At 36.5% G+C, this 17,772-nt stretch overlaps 1 protein-coding gene across 1 annotated transcript in view; it reads right to left on the bottom strand.

The window, feature by feature from the left end:
• The window catches only part of LOC128988835 (spatacsin), a 72,785-nt gene that overhangs the window by 27,838 nt on the left and 27,175 nt on the right, over positions 1 to 17,772 (bottom strand). Inside the window, exons 18-30 of the mRNA XM_054410521.1 lie at positions 17,597 to 17,743; positions 16,571 to 16,746; positions 15,483 to 15,745; positions 9,368 to 9,445; positions 8,778 to 8,918; positions 8,221 to 8,397; positions 7,452 to 7,571; positions 6,955 to 7,114; positions 5,723 to 5,931; positions 3,996 to 4,144; positions 2,215 to 2,335; positions 1,326 to 1,520; positions 199 to 337 (exon numbers count right to left, since the gene is read on the bottom strand). Coding sequence (XP_054266496.1) covers positions 199 to 337; positions 1,326 to 1,520; positions 2,215 to 2,335; positions 3,996 to 4,144; positions 5,723 to 5,931; positions 6,955 to 7,114; positions 7,452 to 7,571; positions 8,221 to 8,397; positions 8,778 to 8,918; positions 9,368 to 9,445; positions 15,483 to 15,745; positions 16,571 to 16,746; positions 17,597 to 17,743 — 2,075 coding nt within the window. The remainder of the gene's footprint in view (positions 1 to 198; positions 338 to 1,325; positions 1,521 to 2,214; positions 2,336 to 3,995; positions 4,145 to 5,722; positions 5,932 to 6,954; positions 7,115 to 7,451; positions 7,572 to 8,220; positions 8,398 to 8,777; positions 8,919 to 9,367; positions 9,446 to 15,482; positions 15,746 to 16,570; positions 16,747 to 17,596; positions 17,744 to 17,772) is intronic.

Below are 17,772 nucleotides of genomic sequence, written 5' to 3'. Positions count from 1 at the left end.
TTGCTTGGCTAGGTAAAAAAGCAGATTTTACCAAACATATGTGACCGCCCAAACCATTTAATGTTCAACTAAACAGACTCAAACAAAAGGGAGCACTTAAGTCTGATAAGCTTATCAACAACATAAATACTTATATTCTCCATTCAAAGTCATTCTTAGAGGTATTTCATGATTCAAAACACACTGAAAGGTACGTACTTGGCATAGGCGAGGTCAAAGTCATCTTGGGTTTTCGCATAGTTTCATCAGCTAGATACTCCTGTATTCTGGAGGGCAGCTGGCTGACAGACGTGACTCTCTCAGCCAACCTCATACAGGCCAACAGCAACTCACAATCCTGGCACAAACAGGGATGAATCAAACAACTCTTGCTTACTTTATTTCTCCTTCATGAGTAGTGTATTGGTTGTTTTTTGTCTATGTCGAATATGGTACGCAAGCAGGATCAGCTGTCTTTTACATAATTTTTTTTGTAAAAGCAAGTCCAAGCAAACTAAGAATAATATGTTTTAACTACAAAATCCACTGCAACATTTGTATTTCAGGTGGTTTGAAGGTAACACTTTTTCAGTAAAATTTATTCTATTAGTGGAACGAAAATGTTTCTTTAAAATAGTGTGGATTCTCCAATTGGCTATACACTGTAATATAATTTTCTTTTGAACTGCCGGATGTGATTCAATCTTAGTAATTGGAGCATGAATTCTAGACTAAAAACTAAAAAGTCAACATGGATATGTACCACACTTACACAGTTTAAGATAATTTAAAATTACAAATACAAAACTTTTTTAAAACTATATAAATTACAAATCGATTCCTCCCACGTACCAATAACTAACCATCAATATAAAAATGTGCATCAGTTCTTATGTCGTTCTTTTTGCCATTAGGTAGGTGGGGGGTAGTCATCACCCTGTTAAAAACGTGTTTAGAGCAAAATGTAGCATATCTGTAAAAAGGTAGTCTTTCAAGAGACATTCCAGAATTTTCCATGATTCCCTGACTTTTCCATACCAACAAAATTCCCAGATTTTTCCAGGTTTTCCATGACCGGCATTGTTATTGTCTCACAAAATTGCGGCAAAACCGTGTATATCACCTGTGATGGTAGTAAAATCAAATATTTCTATTGCACCTCTTTGCAGACACTTTCTGCAATCACAAAAATAATACCCTGGTTCGGCTCAACCTGATTCGAGTTTAGCCTGAAAATTATTTCCAAACCGAACCAATCGGGGGGCCAGCTTTTATCCCAGCACGGCCTGAAAATATCGAGAATCTAGACCCCTGTTCTATAAATGACACAAATACACATCACCAACCTGATTAACATGATTGAAGATGGACTGGAGCACAAATGCAGTTTTGATGTCTCCAACAACCAGCAATTGGTGGATGATAGAGTCCAGCTGATGACACTGGCTGCTGGTCAGTTTTGGTGCGGACTGTACATGTGATGTGACCAGGTGATGTGACAGACACCTCAATGATACTGGTGTAACACCCTCTGTGATTACCTGTACGTGACACAAAATAAATAACAGTTGGTTGCTCAGTTTAACAGTCATATTAGAGCTTGAAATTTGTGATCTAAAATTTAAATTTATGTTTATGTAGTACTGAGGACTATCATAGATAAAGCATACTTTCTTAGTTGATTTCTCATCCTTATGGAACAGCTGAAGCCAGTTTTATTGTTAGTTCTTTCCGGTGGAATGAAGGGGTCGTGTTTTGTTTACAATTTCTTTCTTGTTATTTCAGTAATTTAAAACCTCATTTAACCAAATAAAACGATCTAATCTTAAACAATAACTTGTCTCCTAGTTATAAAACCGAGCAATAATGCCCAAATCATGAAACTAACCCTTAAAATAGAAACAAAATTTTGTGAACACTAGCAGTCAGTGTCACCGACATGAACTAGACACAAAAAAAGCTTCAAAATTTACAATGGGATAAGAAGTCTACTTGAGTTTGTTAGTCTATGGTACTATTTATCATAACAGGGTGTACTAAACCACTGATAATTTCTGAAATAAATGTGCAATAAATGAATTTCTTCAGTGGCCCTTAATGACGTAGCTTTGTTTACATAATTGTTTAAAGTCAATGAAATATTTAAAAGTGTTTATAATCCTAGCAATATTTAATCAAATTATAATATTATTCCAACCGTTATCTTCAATTCAGTTTCATCTATCCCAGATTCACCTCAGTTTTGAATTTATCTTGTAGGCAAGTAGTGTACAACTCTGTTTGTAGCTGGGTGACTATGTCAGACTCTGTGGTGGTCTTCAGCATCCAGTCCAGGGCAAACTTGAGAAGCAAATATCTAGACAGCAAAAACAAATTGTCCTGCTTATTAAGTCCTGCAATTAAGTGTAATGCATACAAAATATATATGCAACACAATAACATTGAACATTCAAACGTTTGCACTTATTCTTGTAAACATTGAATTATTTACAATATGAAATTAATCCAGTCATATGATAAATATTAAAATTAGACGATAAAGTTATAAATACAGTAGAACCCCTCATATCCGACCACTACGGAATCGGGCCATGGTCGGAACAGCAAAAAGGCCGGATATCGGGAGTAGCATAACCTGCAGTCACCGGTTGCAATCTGCCTTTCGGGCAACCGATCGCTCTCAGAGTTATCGCCCCAAATTGGAAACAAGTAGACGGTCGGACAATAGGTCGGATATCCCGAGGAGTTGGTTATTCTGAGGTCAGATATGAGGGGTTCTACTGTATATAACACTGCTATACAGGGTGTCCCTGAACTCTCTACCAACCTTTTTAAGGTTTTAAGGTATCATCCCTAGACCAAAGACAAACAATAATATCACGTTTTAAATTTTCAAAAAATTAAAAATTCTTGTACTGACACTATTTTGTTTTTTCACAAAACTATTTTTTTTGACAACGGATTTTTGTAGTAAATTCAAATTTCACCAATAAATTAACAACGTAAAAACCTATTTAGAGAAAAAATGTGGTTTATTTATCATGTTTAGTCCCAAAATGACCGCAACTGAAATAACATAAAAACTACATTGGTAAACAAAACAATTATTGCAATGTTTTAACTGGACAATTTTTTTTCAATTCTAATAAGACCAAATTTAAGAAAATCGGGTCAAATAAATGAGTAAACTCATTTTTAAGATAATGTGTACATCAAAATCTGCGCTCATTGGGTGTGAATGGATGAAAATAGTAAAAAAACAAAATGGTGTCTGTACAGGTAATTTTTGAGTCTTGGAAATTATGAACCTGATATTTTAGTGTGTCTTTGGTCCAGGAATGATACCTCTAAAGATCAATACAGAGATCTGGGAGACCCTGTATTTTAATGCTTATGCCTGTCAAATCTTGATCTTTGGAGCATAACTGTGTTGTTGACCTGGCAAAAATACCGGTCAATGTTTCAAATAAGATGGGAGTCGATGAACAAACTTAACATGTTCGCTGCTGAAAACCTTTACACAGGCGCTCCTAAACTGTGGCGAGGCACAGGCGGAGCCCCAGCGTGCTACTGAATCAGCGGTCGCTATTGGCATTGAAATATCTCAGTAAGACGAATCACAAAAGAGTAGTGGTGATTGTTCTGCGTTACCCCGAAAGTGGACGTAGTTCACTGAAACACCCAAAGGTAGCAGCACTGCCTGGATCAATAACCAGTCTTTGTAATATGGCTCGAATAGAGAAAATCCCCGAAAACAGGACAAAAGCATTGCCAGACGGGATTTTACGGGAATGTTTAGTACCAACCTACACCAAAATAACGCTTGTATTCTAAGCAACAGCCTGGCAACAATCACATTATCGCCGGCCGAGTGCTGGGCTCAGACAGACATATTATTTGGCAGGCAAGCACACTACTGATATAGCAGTAGGCCGCAGCGAACGTGTTAATAATTTATATGCACTCTAAAATTCAAGGTTAACCTAATTTTTTTACAAACAATAACAAGACATTACCTCTCCTGCAAGTCATCTGAGTTAGCTGCTTGTCTTTGATAAAAATTGACAGCGATCTCTGGATCAATGCTTGCCTGTTGAAAAGCTGCTTCACATCTTTTCCAAAATTCCCGTTCTTTAGGTTCTGTAGAAGATGCTAAGACAGACCACTGAAACAAGTTAAGTAGGTCTTTAAAGTTGCCAAATGAATTTCATAAAATGTATGTAATTAAAAGTTTTACCTACGGTCGTTTTTTAAACTAGCCTTTTCAATTCAGTTCTTAGAATTTAAAAGATTATTTAACAGTATTGTTTACTTAGTTTACAGTATTGTTTTGTTACTTTACAGTACAAGTTTGGACCAATGTGGTTCAAGAATAGAGAGAAAAGAAGACAAATTTTAATACTTTGAACCTCAACTTATCATCTGTTAAGACCAATTTAATTGAGTGGTTGGGTCAATAAGTTGTTGCATCACAATCAGTGGCTATGAGAGGTTATGAAACATAACCTCTCTTAGAAGTTATGAGTAGTGATATTTTTTAGTAATTAAAAATCTGTCGTAGGTAAAGTAGTGTATGGAATACACGTAATTAGCCTTTACGACACTCATAGAATTGTTTAAAGGCTCGGACCTAAAATGTTCTACTCATGTTTAAATACTTTAATACTTTCTTATTAAATTAAAATAGTATGCTTACGCGATCGTTGCGTAATCTACGATATTAAAAGTGTTTGTTACTTGCTTTGAATGGGAAAAATGTAAGGTAAATTGAGTTCATACAAACATCACACAAACTACCACATGCTAATTAATTTTCTAATACAATACAAACTGTCTCATTGTTATTTATAAGCAGTTAAAAATGTCTGTGTTTATGGTAAAAAACTTGAAAGTAAAAAAAACTTAATGCTTGAAAATTTAAATTTGTTGAAAGAGTCTATCAACAAGACTGTAGGTTCTGCTAGATTAATTAAATAAATAAATAAAAATGTCTTTATTTAGCTTTTCAATGGTACACCAGCTTTTTAGAACAACTTTCGTTACTATGCTAAATATCTTATTCTACTATTTGACCGTTATACACATAGACAATAATTAAAAAAATTGTATAAACATAGAAAATTTATAGTCCATAGACACACAATAAATGGTCACAAAACATAAAACTGATAATTCAGTAATCATTTTAGTGACTTTCTTCATCAATCTACTGTAAGTAGAAATCGAATAATAGACGAAATATCAGCGTTATGTTTTGGGACATCTAGCCTTAGGAGTAAAATTTTTTTAGGTAAGCTAGCTAAACTTGATCCCTTTTATAAATCCTTAATCGCCCATTCTACTTTTGTTGAAATGTAGGTTTTTGAAATGATAGGTAGGTTGGAAATTTTCAAAATTGTTTAATATAAAAATACAAAACTGAAATATGTTTTAAGGTCTTTGATCAAGAAAGCGTTCCAAAGCTGCCCATGTGTGTGGGGAATGTTGGTGTACACTGTACAGTTAGGATACATCCACAGTTGCAAGAATGGCATCAGGTGGCAAAGGCGTGGGCATCATTTGAAGTCGGTGGTATGTTTTACATGGAATAGTTCTTTCACCATAGATAGGTTAAGGTGTGTAAGTACTGAACAGTATGTAACTAATCAACTTCATACACATTGACATTATCTTAAAGCTTCTTTCTCTCAATAGTCAACTAGTATATAAATAATGTTTGCAACACAATCGCCTCTGTTCCCACCTGAGTGACGAGCACATTGTCGCAAGGCAGGCCAGCGATGAGAGCAAACTTGAACGCTGTGTCGAACATGTGTTGGTCTGTCAGACTGTGCAACATCTGTGCCAGCTGGGACAAATCCTCGTCTAGACACAGACGACGCCAGTCCAGCTGTAGTTGAGTGGACAACAGACACTCGGACAGCCGAAGATACAGCGGCAGTGACTGGTCAGCTAGAACACACATACTCTGTACTAATAATGATTTTATCTAGGTTTTATCATTTTCTACGCACATTAAATCAAGAAAACAGACTTAAAACTGCTTGTTGCTTTGTCAAGAACAAATGATTGACTATGTGACAGTAGTAAGGCTAAGATCCCCGATAGTAGATTCTTCTCTTGCATGCATACAACAGGCACCCTGAACTTGCCTTCAGAACACAGAGAGGTGGTACTATTGTGTGTGTGCCAATTAGCTGCCGCACAATACACACCCCAAACACAGACTACCTACCCAGGATGTTTGAGCTTTTACTGGTCTGCTGGTTCCAGATATTCTGTATCAGTTCAGGCCAACAGTTAGACTGAGGGGTCGGTTTGAGCTGAAAATAATTATCAGACCAAGCTAGGGCCAAAACAACACTATACTTCTGCCGTTGCAAAAAGCATTTGCAAAGTTGCAATACAGTGTTTCACAGGAGTTTAGTCAAGCAATTCCCCAGTTTTGAAACCTTCTGAGTTCGTCTGAAATCCACACAGTATTACAAAAAAATAGCACTAAAAACAGGTTTCCCGGAATTGCCAGTCTGTGACCACCCTGCTACTATGGTTTACAACGCATGTCTGTCTGCTGTTCAAAGTGGTGGCTTTGTGAAAATGTGAAATACAAATAGTAATAACACATAAAAAATTAACACTACAATGAATAGCAGTAATTTAAAAAAAATACGTATACAATCTACATGAATATATTAGGTGTTGACATTAGTTTTATAAAACTATTAAATTTGTAACTGTTACATGTACTTCGGTTACATTAGTGCCTTGTTCTCACTGAAGAAAAACTATATTAATTTCAATAGAAACTTTGGTTGCTCTCCCCCCTTTATTCTGATTAAGAGACTGTACTGTTGGAATAGCCATCTATAAGAGTCCAAATTGACAGCAGAGTTAAATTACAGGATGAAGGGGACATAAATCAGTGAACCTTGGTTTTTCTCTAGGATGTAAAGATTACAAGCAGATTAAACTTACCTAGCAAAGTTTCAGAGAACTGCACTTGACACAGGGTCTGCAGGAAGCAGTGTCTGAGGTAGCCGGAGGGGAAGCAACATGCGAGAGCATTGCAGACGACACGGTAGGCACAGACACTCACCCAACTCTTGGTCAACAGAAATGTTGATTCTGGATGAGCCTGTGAATATGAACATTGATTAGCTATTACTTCATTCAAATAGTTTGATTTTGTATTAAGTCTACTCTCCATATATTTTTAACATTTTTATCTCCACTGATTATTCCTTGATCAAATAAACACGTTTTAAACTATTCTTAATTTTTAATATATGATCCAAGTTCTGAGCTCATCCTTTGCATTACAGCACATGTGCTTATTTGCTTCCAAACAATCAGAACAACATATGTTTGCTTTAACTGTGCAGAACAATGAAAATACAGCACATATGTTTTAAGAATAAATTAAATTTAGTATAAAATGCTTAGTACTGACTTATATTTTATTTTAACCTTACCTCGTTGGTAAGGCTAGAGAATACTGCCATGAAGAGTTTCAAGTTCAAAACACTTTCTTTGAACTTGTGTTCCAGCACACTGTTTACCAGGAAATTTGACAGAGCACATAATGGATTGGCCTGGAAAACATCAATCAATAAGAATACAGCTTGTTCTTAAAATTTCAGATGCTAGAATATCAAGTTCAATAAATTGGAATATTTCTAATTTAAAAACTGAAAAATCCTAATACCAACCAGTTTTACACATTTATTTTCTGAATGATTTTTTTGTGTTGCATTGGTAATTTGCTTATTTTATTTTAATATAATTCCTAGAAAAGTTTAAAAATTGTTTAAATAATTGAACTCTATAAAACACTTATTCGTATCGTGTTTATCACATATCATAGCAGGTAATACTTTAACAAAACTGTTAACTGTTTACTTCTTAATTTTGTTCTTTAATCCATTTAAACATACAAAAACTACATATGAACATTGAACTGTATTTCATTAATAAGTACTTATTTGTACAGAATTGAACAATCATTCCCCCTTTTTGGTTTTATTTTCTACTTTTGTAGAAGTCGTAGAAGAGTCGTAAAAGTTTAAGTGTAGTTAATTGAGAGTAAAGTTTGTGAGACTTAATGTATACCACTTCAGCTGAGACCTATGACTATTTACAATTGGTTGTGTATACATTGCTTAGTTGTATGTCTATTTTTTAATTCCTCAAGGTCCATCAATTACAGATTATCAATCAATCCGCATCCAAATAGTTACTCACCGGTTGAAATATAGCAAAGGCGTGTGCGAGTGTGCGTATGTATCCCAGCTTGATGACAATTTCTATCAGCTGGGTTACTCTGTCAGGTGTCCATGGAGCATCTAGATGTTGTGGAGTCGCCTCTGAGGGCAGTGCGGCGACCAACCACCAACACAGGCCTACCTCTACTGGGCGAGGCTGCAATAGATTAGACAAATTTATTAGGTACATTTAAAAAATCCAAATAAATTGTTATTGAGAAAACGTGATTCCAAACCCCATTTATTTCAAATCTAACATCCCATAAATCCGACAGCCAGTAACTGTTCAACAGAAGTGATGATGCACTCCACTTCCAACAGCATGAAACAGCTGTCAATTATTACAATGGATCGTTTTGGCAGTCATCAGGTAACTTACAACATGACTAGTTACTATAGTTCAGCCGCTTCGAAAACGATCTGCGCGCTAATGCTAAACCAATGCTGGAGGAGGTCGCTTTCTAAGCGGCCGAACTATAATTAGAATATCTTAGGTTAATCTAGATTAGATAAAAAATACACAATTGTAATACTCGCCTGTAGTGTCGAAGCAAGCAATGCCAATGCAGGGCTATTGTGTAGTCTACTTAGAATGAACATCTTGGCTGCATCATTGCCAAACTGCGCCAGACACGCGAACAAGTTGGTGTCAGACTCAAAACTCTTGCTCTCTTCATCCTAGCAAAATGAAACAATAACTAACCCGTCCTCTGTCATCAATATGCTTAAAAATATGAAGATAGTAGAAAACTGAATGTTTACCATCAGAAAGCTGCTGCGCCATAAGTTTAGTCTTACATTCATAAAATATATTTAGGAATTATGGTAGGTAAATTAGTCGAGCACTAAGAAAGACACTGCAAAATAAATATACAACCTGCGGTACCACTTATGTACACCAACATGATTTATTATGTACAACATTTAGAGAACCATTGAAAATAATAGTTGAACATCTAACAATTAAGTACCTAAACCTTAAACAATATATTTTAAAATTCATGTTATTGATTATGCCCTCAGATGGAATGGTGAATTGAGTACAAATTACCGCAAAAACAGCAAAAGGGGCAAAGTAAGAAATGGACTAAAGCAAAACATAGTTTTAAAAAGTGAAATGTAGTAACCTCTGATTGATTGTGCAGTGAGTGGTACAGATGTTCACTAATCACATAGTTGCCATTCATTGAGCAGACCTTTTGCACCTGAAATTGAGAAAAATATAAGTTAATAATTATTGAATAGGTGCCAAGAAAGACATATAAACTGGATGGACCAGCTGGAGTCAAAATTATTTCAAAATCAACTAAATAGTTGATGAGGATTTAATTATAATAATTAAGCCAGTTTACAGTGTATTTCGTGAGCAATTCGACCAACATTACTTAAGTTGTTTAAAGTGGAACGTTTGGGGTGCAATGACTTGAAATAAATAAAACACCATTTGGGGAATTAAATAAAACCCGGCCGACTACATGTTTACGGTTTGTTGGAATCTTGAGGACTGGTCAGCAAGGAAACTTTTGGAACGGCGGTTAAACGTGGAGGGAAAAGTGGCATGATGGGTTGTAGCCAATCCGGGAGCTTTATTGAAATCGTACGATATGACGTCACAGTCGCCTGATCGCAGTCAGGACACAAATGCAAAACATATTGCCAACTCTTTATAAAACAAATCTAAATATCGTAAAAATGGCAACATTATGGTACATTATTATTGTATACACTACATTTCCTCCCCTTTAAGTTTAAAATATTTTTTTCTTAAAATACGCAATTGTTATCAACACATCAAACCAATTAAATAATCATTAAATAACCTAAAACAAAAACACTTTTTCATAAAACAATATTGTATGATTCAATCAAATAAGACAAAACAATAAACATTAAAACAAGCAACCTTGATAAAATTGAAAACAAAACACAGAAATAAATATTTACAAATTCAACCTTTCAGGAGGTTTTATTTCTCTGGCAGATCGCCTCAATGGTGATGCTTGTTTGGGTCGATCAGCTGATCGTACAGGTGATGTAAAGGTCACGTCCGGTGGAGTAAGCGATGAGCGCGTACTACTACGTTTACTACGTCCTGGAGTACGAGGTGTACTCGGCATTTCCGGTCTCATGGGTGAAGCTCGACCAGCTGACTGAGCATTGTTACCAACATCCTGGTCAAACATATGTTCAGCTGGAGGCAACACTACCTCTCTAGTAATGTCATTCTGTTGATCATTTAAATTTACCTTAGTGTTTAACCCTACCAGCTGGTCAATATGGCGCTTCCATACAATACCTGAGTCTAATTTTACTAAATAAGATACAGGACCTAACACTTTAATCACTACACCTTGTGTCCATTTATTTCTTCCCCTGTAATCACAAACTAAAACAGGCTGTCCTATTGACAGTTCTCTAGTTTGACTTCCCCCTTTGTTCACAACTTGTTTGTTTTGGTTTGACAAAACCGTTTTACTAACAGAAGGACGTATCAAATCTAAAGTAGTTCGCAATACTCTACCGAACATTAGTTTGGCTGGAGTTTCATTGGTTGTATTATGTACTGCATTTCGATATGCCAACAAAAATCTACTTAAAGCTAAGTCTGGATTTTGATTTGAAAACAAAGCCCCTCTTATTCTTTTCTTTACTGTTTTTACAGCATTTTCCGCCTGGCCATTACTAGCGGGAAAATAAGGTGGTGTAAGCGTGTGCCTAACCCCATTAGCTTTAAGAAACTTGCTAAATTCACAGGATGTAAAAGGAGGGCCATTGTCTGTGACACACTGTTCCGGAATTCCAAACCTTGCAAACATAGGTCTCAATTTATTTATGACTACTTTGGCAGATGTGGAACTGCCCTCCTCTACTTCTATCCATTTACTATAAGCATCAACTACAACCATATACAACTTTGAATTAATAGGGCCTAAAAAATCTATGTGTAATCGTTGCCACGCTGACTTTGGGTATTCCCATACATGTAAATATGACCTTGACGGGCTTTGACGTTCCATGAGACATTGCGAGCAACTATTGGCAAGTTCTTCTATGTCTTTATCTATTGAAGGCCACCATAGATAAGAACGGGCTAGAGCCTTCATTTTGACTATCCCTAAATGTCCACAATGTAATTCTTGTAACAGTCCCTTTTATAAATTTTTGGAATGACAACCCGATAACCCCACATTAATATGCCATGCTCAATAGTTAGTTCGCTCCGCCTTATGAAATAAGGTCGTAATTCTTCATTTACCTCATTAGGCCAGCCGTACAAGACATAGCCAAATACCTTACTTAACTCGGTGTCTTTTTGTGTTTCCCTCTTAATATCAACAAAATTAATTGGAATATCTCCCTCCGCTAAAAATTGCAAATAGGTTCCTACATAAGGATTTTCCTCATACTGCTCGTTAACATGTTTAGCTTGCAAAGGTAAGCGAGATAAACAATCTGCAGAAGCATTTCCCTGAGAGGAAACATATTGTATGTCAAAATCATAGCTGGCTAAAAATAAAGCATACCTCTGTAATCTGCTAGCGGCAAAAGCCGGAAGTCCCTTTTTAGGGCAAAAAATTGACAACAATGGTTTGTGGTCTGTTACTAGTGTGAATTTTCTACCAAACAAATACTGATTAAATCTTTTAACAGCAAACACAATAGCTAAAGCTTCTTTGTCTATTACAGAGTAGTTTGATTCGGCTTTAGACAATGTTCTTGACGCAAAACAAATAGGTTTTTCAGATCCATCTGATTGCATTTGACTTGACACACTTCCGACCCCGTAGGCAGAACTATCATTAGCTAACCTCAAGGGTAAATTTGGGTCATAATGCGCCAAAATAGGAGCTGAAACTAATTTGCTCTTAATTAATTGAAACGCTTTGTCACATGATAAATTCCATTCAAATGGAGTGTCCTTTCTGAGTAAATGATACAGTGGGGATACAATGGTAGACATACTTGGCACAAATTTAGAATAATAATTGACTAAACCTAGAAAAGCTTTTAACTGAGTTACATTGGTAGGCACTGGGGCGTTTACAATAGCTTCAATTTTACTAAGAGATGTGCCTAGTCCTTGTTTACTTAAAATGTACCCTAAATACTCAACAGATTTACAGAAAAACTGACATTTATTTTGACTTACTGTTAAACCATGATTCTTTAAAGTTTCACACACTTGAATCAACCTCTCTAAATGCTGTTTGTCATCAGTTCCTGTTACCAAAATATCGTCTAGGAAGCAAACAACGCCGGGAATGTGAGCTAAAATGCGTTCCATTATACTCTGAAATATTCCCGGGGCGGATGCTACACCATATGGAACTCGATTGTAAATATACAATCCTTTCGATGTACTTATTGTACAATACTTCTTTGATTCCTCGTCTAACTTTACCTGAGTGTAGGCCTGAGAAAGATCGATTTTTGAAAATGTCTCCCCTTTTTGTAAATTATTAAAAATGTCCTCAATCCTTGGAATTGGGTGGCGATTGACTATTAAATAGGGGTTGAGCGTTACTTTAAAATCGCCACATATTCTTATACTTCCGTCCTTTTTCAAAATAGGCACAATTGGAGTTCCCCATTCACTATTGCTAACTTGAGTTAAAATCCCATTATTTACTAATCGATCAATCTCAGACTCCACTTTATTTTTGATCGAAAATGGTATAGGTCTGGGTTTGAAAAACTTAGGAATTACATTTTCCTTCAACTCTAATCTAGCTGCATCTCCCTTGTAACAACCTAACGCATCAGTAAATACCTCAGGAAATTTACTGTACAGTTTACTGACAATTACAGGTTTTTGATCTAGCTTTTCAACCGTGTTCAAACTATTTTCTTTAGGGATTTGGATCGATATTTCTAGTTCCCTAATCCAGTCTCTTCCCATTAGAGGATTAGCCCCTTTAGACACAACATACAATGTTAACTTTTTATGCTCAGATTCATGCTGTACATTTACGTTAAGTTTTCCTACAGGTTTTATCGGCTGGTTTGTATAGGAGCTCAAAACCAAATTAGTGGGCATTAATTCGAGATCAGAGAAATTATCGTTATAACACTTTTCAGAAATTACTGACACGCATGCTCCACTGTCAACCTCAAATGGCAATACAGTATGTTCTACTTTAAGATTAACCGTGATAGGTTTTATTCTATCCCTCTGTTTACTTTCCTCATCATTTATGGAAAATAAGTTAGCTAAATCACTATAATCATCGTCATTGTCATTGACCCCTGTGTTCTCTACATAGTTTTGCTTATACTTATGAGACTTGTTACCAGAGGTAAACTTAGGTGTACAGTTCTTTTGTCCATCTTTACGCTTATCATTAAATGCAAATTTAGATTGTGACTCACCATTGTTTTTCTTCATCAGACACGCACTTTCTAAATGGCCTTTCCTCTTACAAAAATTGCAAGATAAACTTTTAAAACGGCACTCACTTTTTAAATGACCAGATTTACCACAACAATAGCACTTTACTTCACTTTTTGAGCGCTGCCACGGCTTCCGCTGCTGCTGCTGCTGCTGCTTCGAAGCGACGTTGTGGAGACGACTTCCTCCCCCCGTGTTGTGGTAGGTCAGGGCCCCGGTCTCTCGCTGCCAACTCCATGTGGCTATTTGGACCGTCTTCTCGTAGGTGAGATCTTCTTCGCCCAGCAACCTCTTCTTGGTGGCGTCGTCCCTCAACCCACTTACGATCTTGTCCCGAAGATGATCCGGTAGTTTGTCCTTAAACTCGCAGTTGACAGAGAGTTTCTTCAGGTTGACGATGTAATCAGCGACTGATTCATGCTCTAATTGTGTTCGTAGACTAAACTTGTACCTTTCGGCAATAAAAGATGGTTTTGGATGAAGATGTCCCTTAATGATCCGTACAATATCCTCGTAGCTCTTAGTAGCAGGTTTGTCTGGTGTACATAAGTCTTTAAGCAGGTTATAAGTTTTCACTCCGACAACCGTCAAAAGCGTACTAACTTTTTTAGCGTTGGTAATATCGTTACATGTAACAAACAACTCAAAACGCTCGATATATGAGTCCCACGTTTCTTCTGAATTATCAAAAGGACCGATCGCACCGATGAACGACATCTTGAAATTTAATAAAGTTCCAAAGTTATCAATAAGGTTCTCATCAAGCGGCATTAATGTTTACACTCACACGCACTGTTCGAAGTTAACTTGACCGAATTCTTCTGTAAACACACGTACCTTCCTACGGTGCAGTAGAAGTTCAATTGTCACTTTTAAAAACACACGTACCTTGCTACGGTGCACTTTGATTGTCACTTAAATCACTTAAAAACTTTTTACGCGTTGAGTCATTTTCGTACCTTGTCGCCACTGGAACGTTTAAGGTGCAATGACTTGAAATAAATAAAACACCATTTGGGGAATTAAATAAAACCCGGCCGACTACATGTTTACGGTTTGTTGGAATCTTGAGGACTGGTCAGCAAGGAAACTTTTGGAACGGCGGTTAAACGTGGAGGGAAAAGTGGCGTGATGGGTTGTAGCCAATCCGGGAGCTTTATTGAAATCGTACGATATGACGTCACAGTCGCCTGATCGCAGTCAGGACACAAATGCAAAACATATTGCCAACTCTTTATAAAACAAATCTAAATATCGTAAAAATGGCAACATTATGGTACATTATTATTGTATACACTACATAAAGAATGTTAAAATTGGAGAAAGAATTACAACAGAATACATACAATCCTAGGATATCAAGAGAATAAGTAGTGCAGGCTGTGCACGCAAAATGATTCATTGTAAGTTGCTAATATACATAAATAAACAAATGATTCATTGTGGGACTGGGATAGCAATGCAAGAAGGATAGACTTGGTCAGCATGGTTGATGTCTTTTGGTAAATCCTTACAAACTGGGAAGCTTTACTTGTACCCTAAACCCCCATTCACTCCCATGTACAGCTATGGGGTTTCTTTCAGAGTTTTTTTATTTCTTGTTTTGACAGTTATCTGCATGTTTTTTTAAAGCTTTGGTTGGGGGTTTGTGAACTAATCTTGTTACTTTCATACCTGAGTTCAGGATCAGATCTTAGACCCTGTAAATTTGAGAAAATTTTATTTTGAGCAATTCCAATGTATAATTTCCACAATACTACCTTAAAATATAACATAAAAATTATATAAAAAATAACTAAAAATGAACTTAACCAAAGAATGTGGGTTAAACAGACAAATGAAGACATGTTAACCTGATCTAGCGGGTACTGGAAGACCTGAGCAGTCAGTATGAACAGCAGCCAGTTGCCAGTCTCCAGACTGTAGCGTAGCAGGGAGGAGGGAGGGGGTAGCTGATGACACACAGAGAACCTGACAGCCAAGTGGAAGTCTTGCAGACACGTCACTATACCGGGACTGGTGGTTCTCCACTTGGCCATCAACCTGGTCTCTAGTTCTGTCAGTAGTAGTGCGGCTGTGCCTGGCCTGCATTGCACCAAGTTGAACAGGTGCTCTTCTACAGTAAAATACAACAATATTAACTCACTTTTGATTGCTCATACTACTATATTACTTTTTCACAGAGAGAAAAACAAAGGATAACAGCTAGCTTACCTTGAAGAAGTTTAGGTAGGCCAAATAGAACATGCAGAGGAGACACTTGACTAAGTCCACCAGGAGACGAAATATTATGTGTGAAATATTATGTGTCTCTTTTATTTGACCTACCTCAACTTCTTCAAGGTAAGCTATCTGCTATCCTTCTTTTTCTACAGTTCAAAATCCTGGCCTAGAGCCTTGCCTTGAAAAAATGTTTCACAGAAAGAGGTCTCCAATACATATACTGCAATCCAAGCTATACCACAGATAAGCAAGGTACAGAGGAAACAACCAATGATATACTTAAGTGATGTCTAGCACTAGTCGACTGTATCCAGGGCAAAGTCCAACACCGCCCCTCACACTCCTTTCCCCCTCGCCTTCACATTCTAAAACGCTTCCGCTGGAGGAAGAACCTTAGCCCTGTGCAATAGGAACTTCCGCACTTTGCTAGCCGCGAAAATAAAAATCGGACCACTAATAACAAAACGGCAACAAAAATTACTTTTGATAATCTTGGTGGAAAATTTTTGTTGTGGCCAAATATCTCCTCCGAAATTTGGGGCACAGGGAGTAAGTAAGTATTAGCACTCACTATATATGTCATAGATAATCTGACACTAAACTTGCTAGTCCAACTGACTTGTTTATTAGCCACTGCTCTGATAACCTGATGTCTGCACTGTTTTGAAAATTGAGACTTGACTTACATTTGAAAGTAATTGTTTCGATAAGCACTTACTGAGAGTCTTCTTGCTGAGATGTCCGATGAGCTCTCTAGCAACACCAATGTGAGCTCGCAAAGGCTTTGGGTTTTTACCAAGGAGTTCCACAAACGCCACACAAGCGCTGGTAACTACCGTGTCTTCAGCGTGACATAGAGCCAGTCCGTGAGCCAATCTAGCAGCTGCCTTCTTCCTACAGCAAACATATTTAATTGATATGTTGGCTAATTCACATCATTACTTCAAAATTGCATTACACTTTTCTAGTTTAAGGTCATGAAGAAATTTAAATATGGAAGTTGTACATTTTTGTAATTTTTGAGGTTAGAATGAACAGATTTTTTAACTAATGACTCAAATTATTTTAAACATTCATAGTTAAACATTTTTCAAAAATAGAGATAAGGTAGTTCAGTAAAAAATTATCTGAAAAATTGAACTTGATGTTTATGGATATCTGGTTAGTTATTTTAAAAAAAAACCTCTTTGTAAGAAATAATGTTTTAATTCTTGCTTTTTTTTATATTTTAAAAAATACTTAAATTTTAGTCAATATTAGGGCAAAGCTAAAAAATAATGGCCAATTTGGCAATTTGTAGTATTTTTCTCAACATAAAATTGTTCCACTAACATATAATAAGTATATTTAAGTTAGTTCATTCACTAAGTTTATTCAGCTAATTTTTATAGTACAAAACTAGAGTTCTGTAGACTTAACAAAAAGTAAGGAAATGAGGATTAGTTTCAATTTGCCAACTCTGCGCTTGACACTGCAGTGGTGTGCACCGAAACTACACGGCACTTCAAGCGGTGTACATCAGAATATATGTTAATCGCAGCACTGCTGTCGGTCTATATTTAATTCTTTTGTCTATGATTATACTTATCACTTATATACTATACTCCAGCACTAAGTATCTAAAAGTAAATCAATCAGTTTATATAAGCGTTTGCCTTAAGGAGAATTTTGTATTATGACGTAACAAAGGACCATTTCGATCTGTATAAAATCATAAGAAACAAAGCATTGAAAGAAAGTTTACTTGTCAGATCCTCTTTCTTTCTGCATGAAGAAGGACAAGGCGCTGGCCGGTCTTCCTTGCTTCAGAAACTCTTTGAAGCCGAGGGAAAACCTGGTTCCATGGCGTGAATTCAGTTTTTCGTTGGTAAAGTCTGGTAGAGGAGTGTTTCTGAAACCCAGAATTCCACAGTTAAAAAA

Source organism: Macrosteles quadrilineatus, unplaced genomic scaffold (assembly GCF_028750875.1).
Source record: "Macrosteles quadrilineatus isolate MER2022 unplaced genomic scaffold, UCM_ALF_1.0 Scaffold_3__2_contigs__length_128488019, whole genome shotgun sequence".
Classification (NCBI taxonomy): domain Eukaryota; kingdom Metazoa; phylum Arthropoda; class Insecta; order Hemiptera; family Cicadellidae; genus Macrosteles; species Macrosteles quadrilineatus.
The sequence above is the reverse complement of the archived record's forward strand: the minus strand, read 5'-3'. Positions and strand labels throughout refer to the sequence as shown.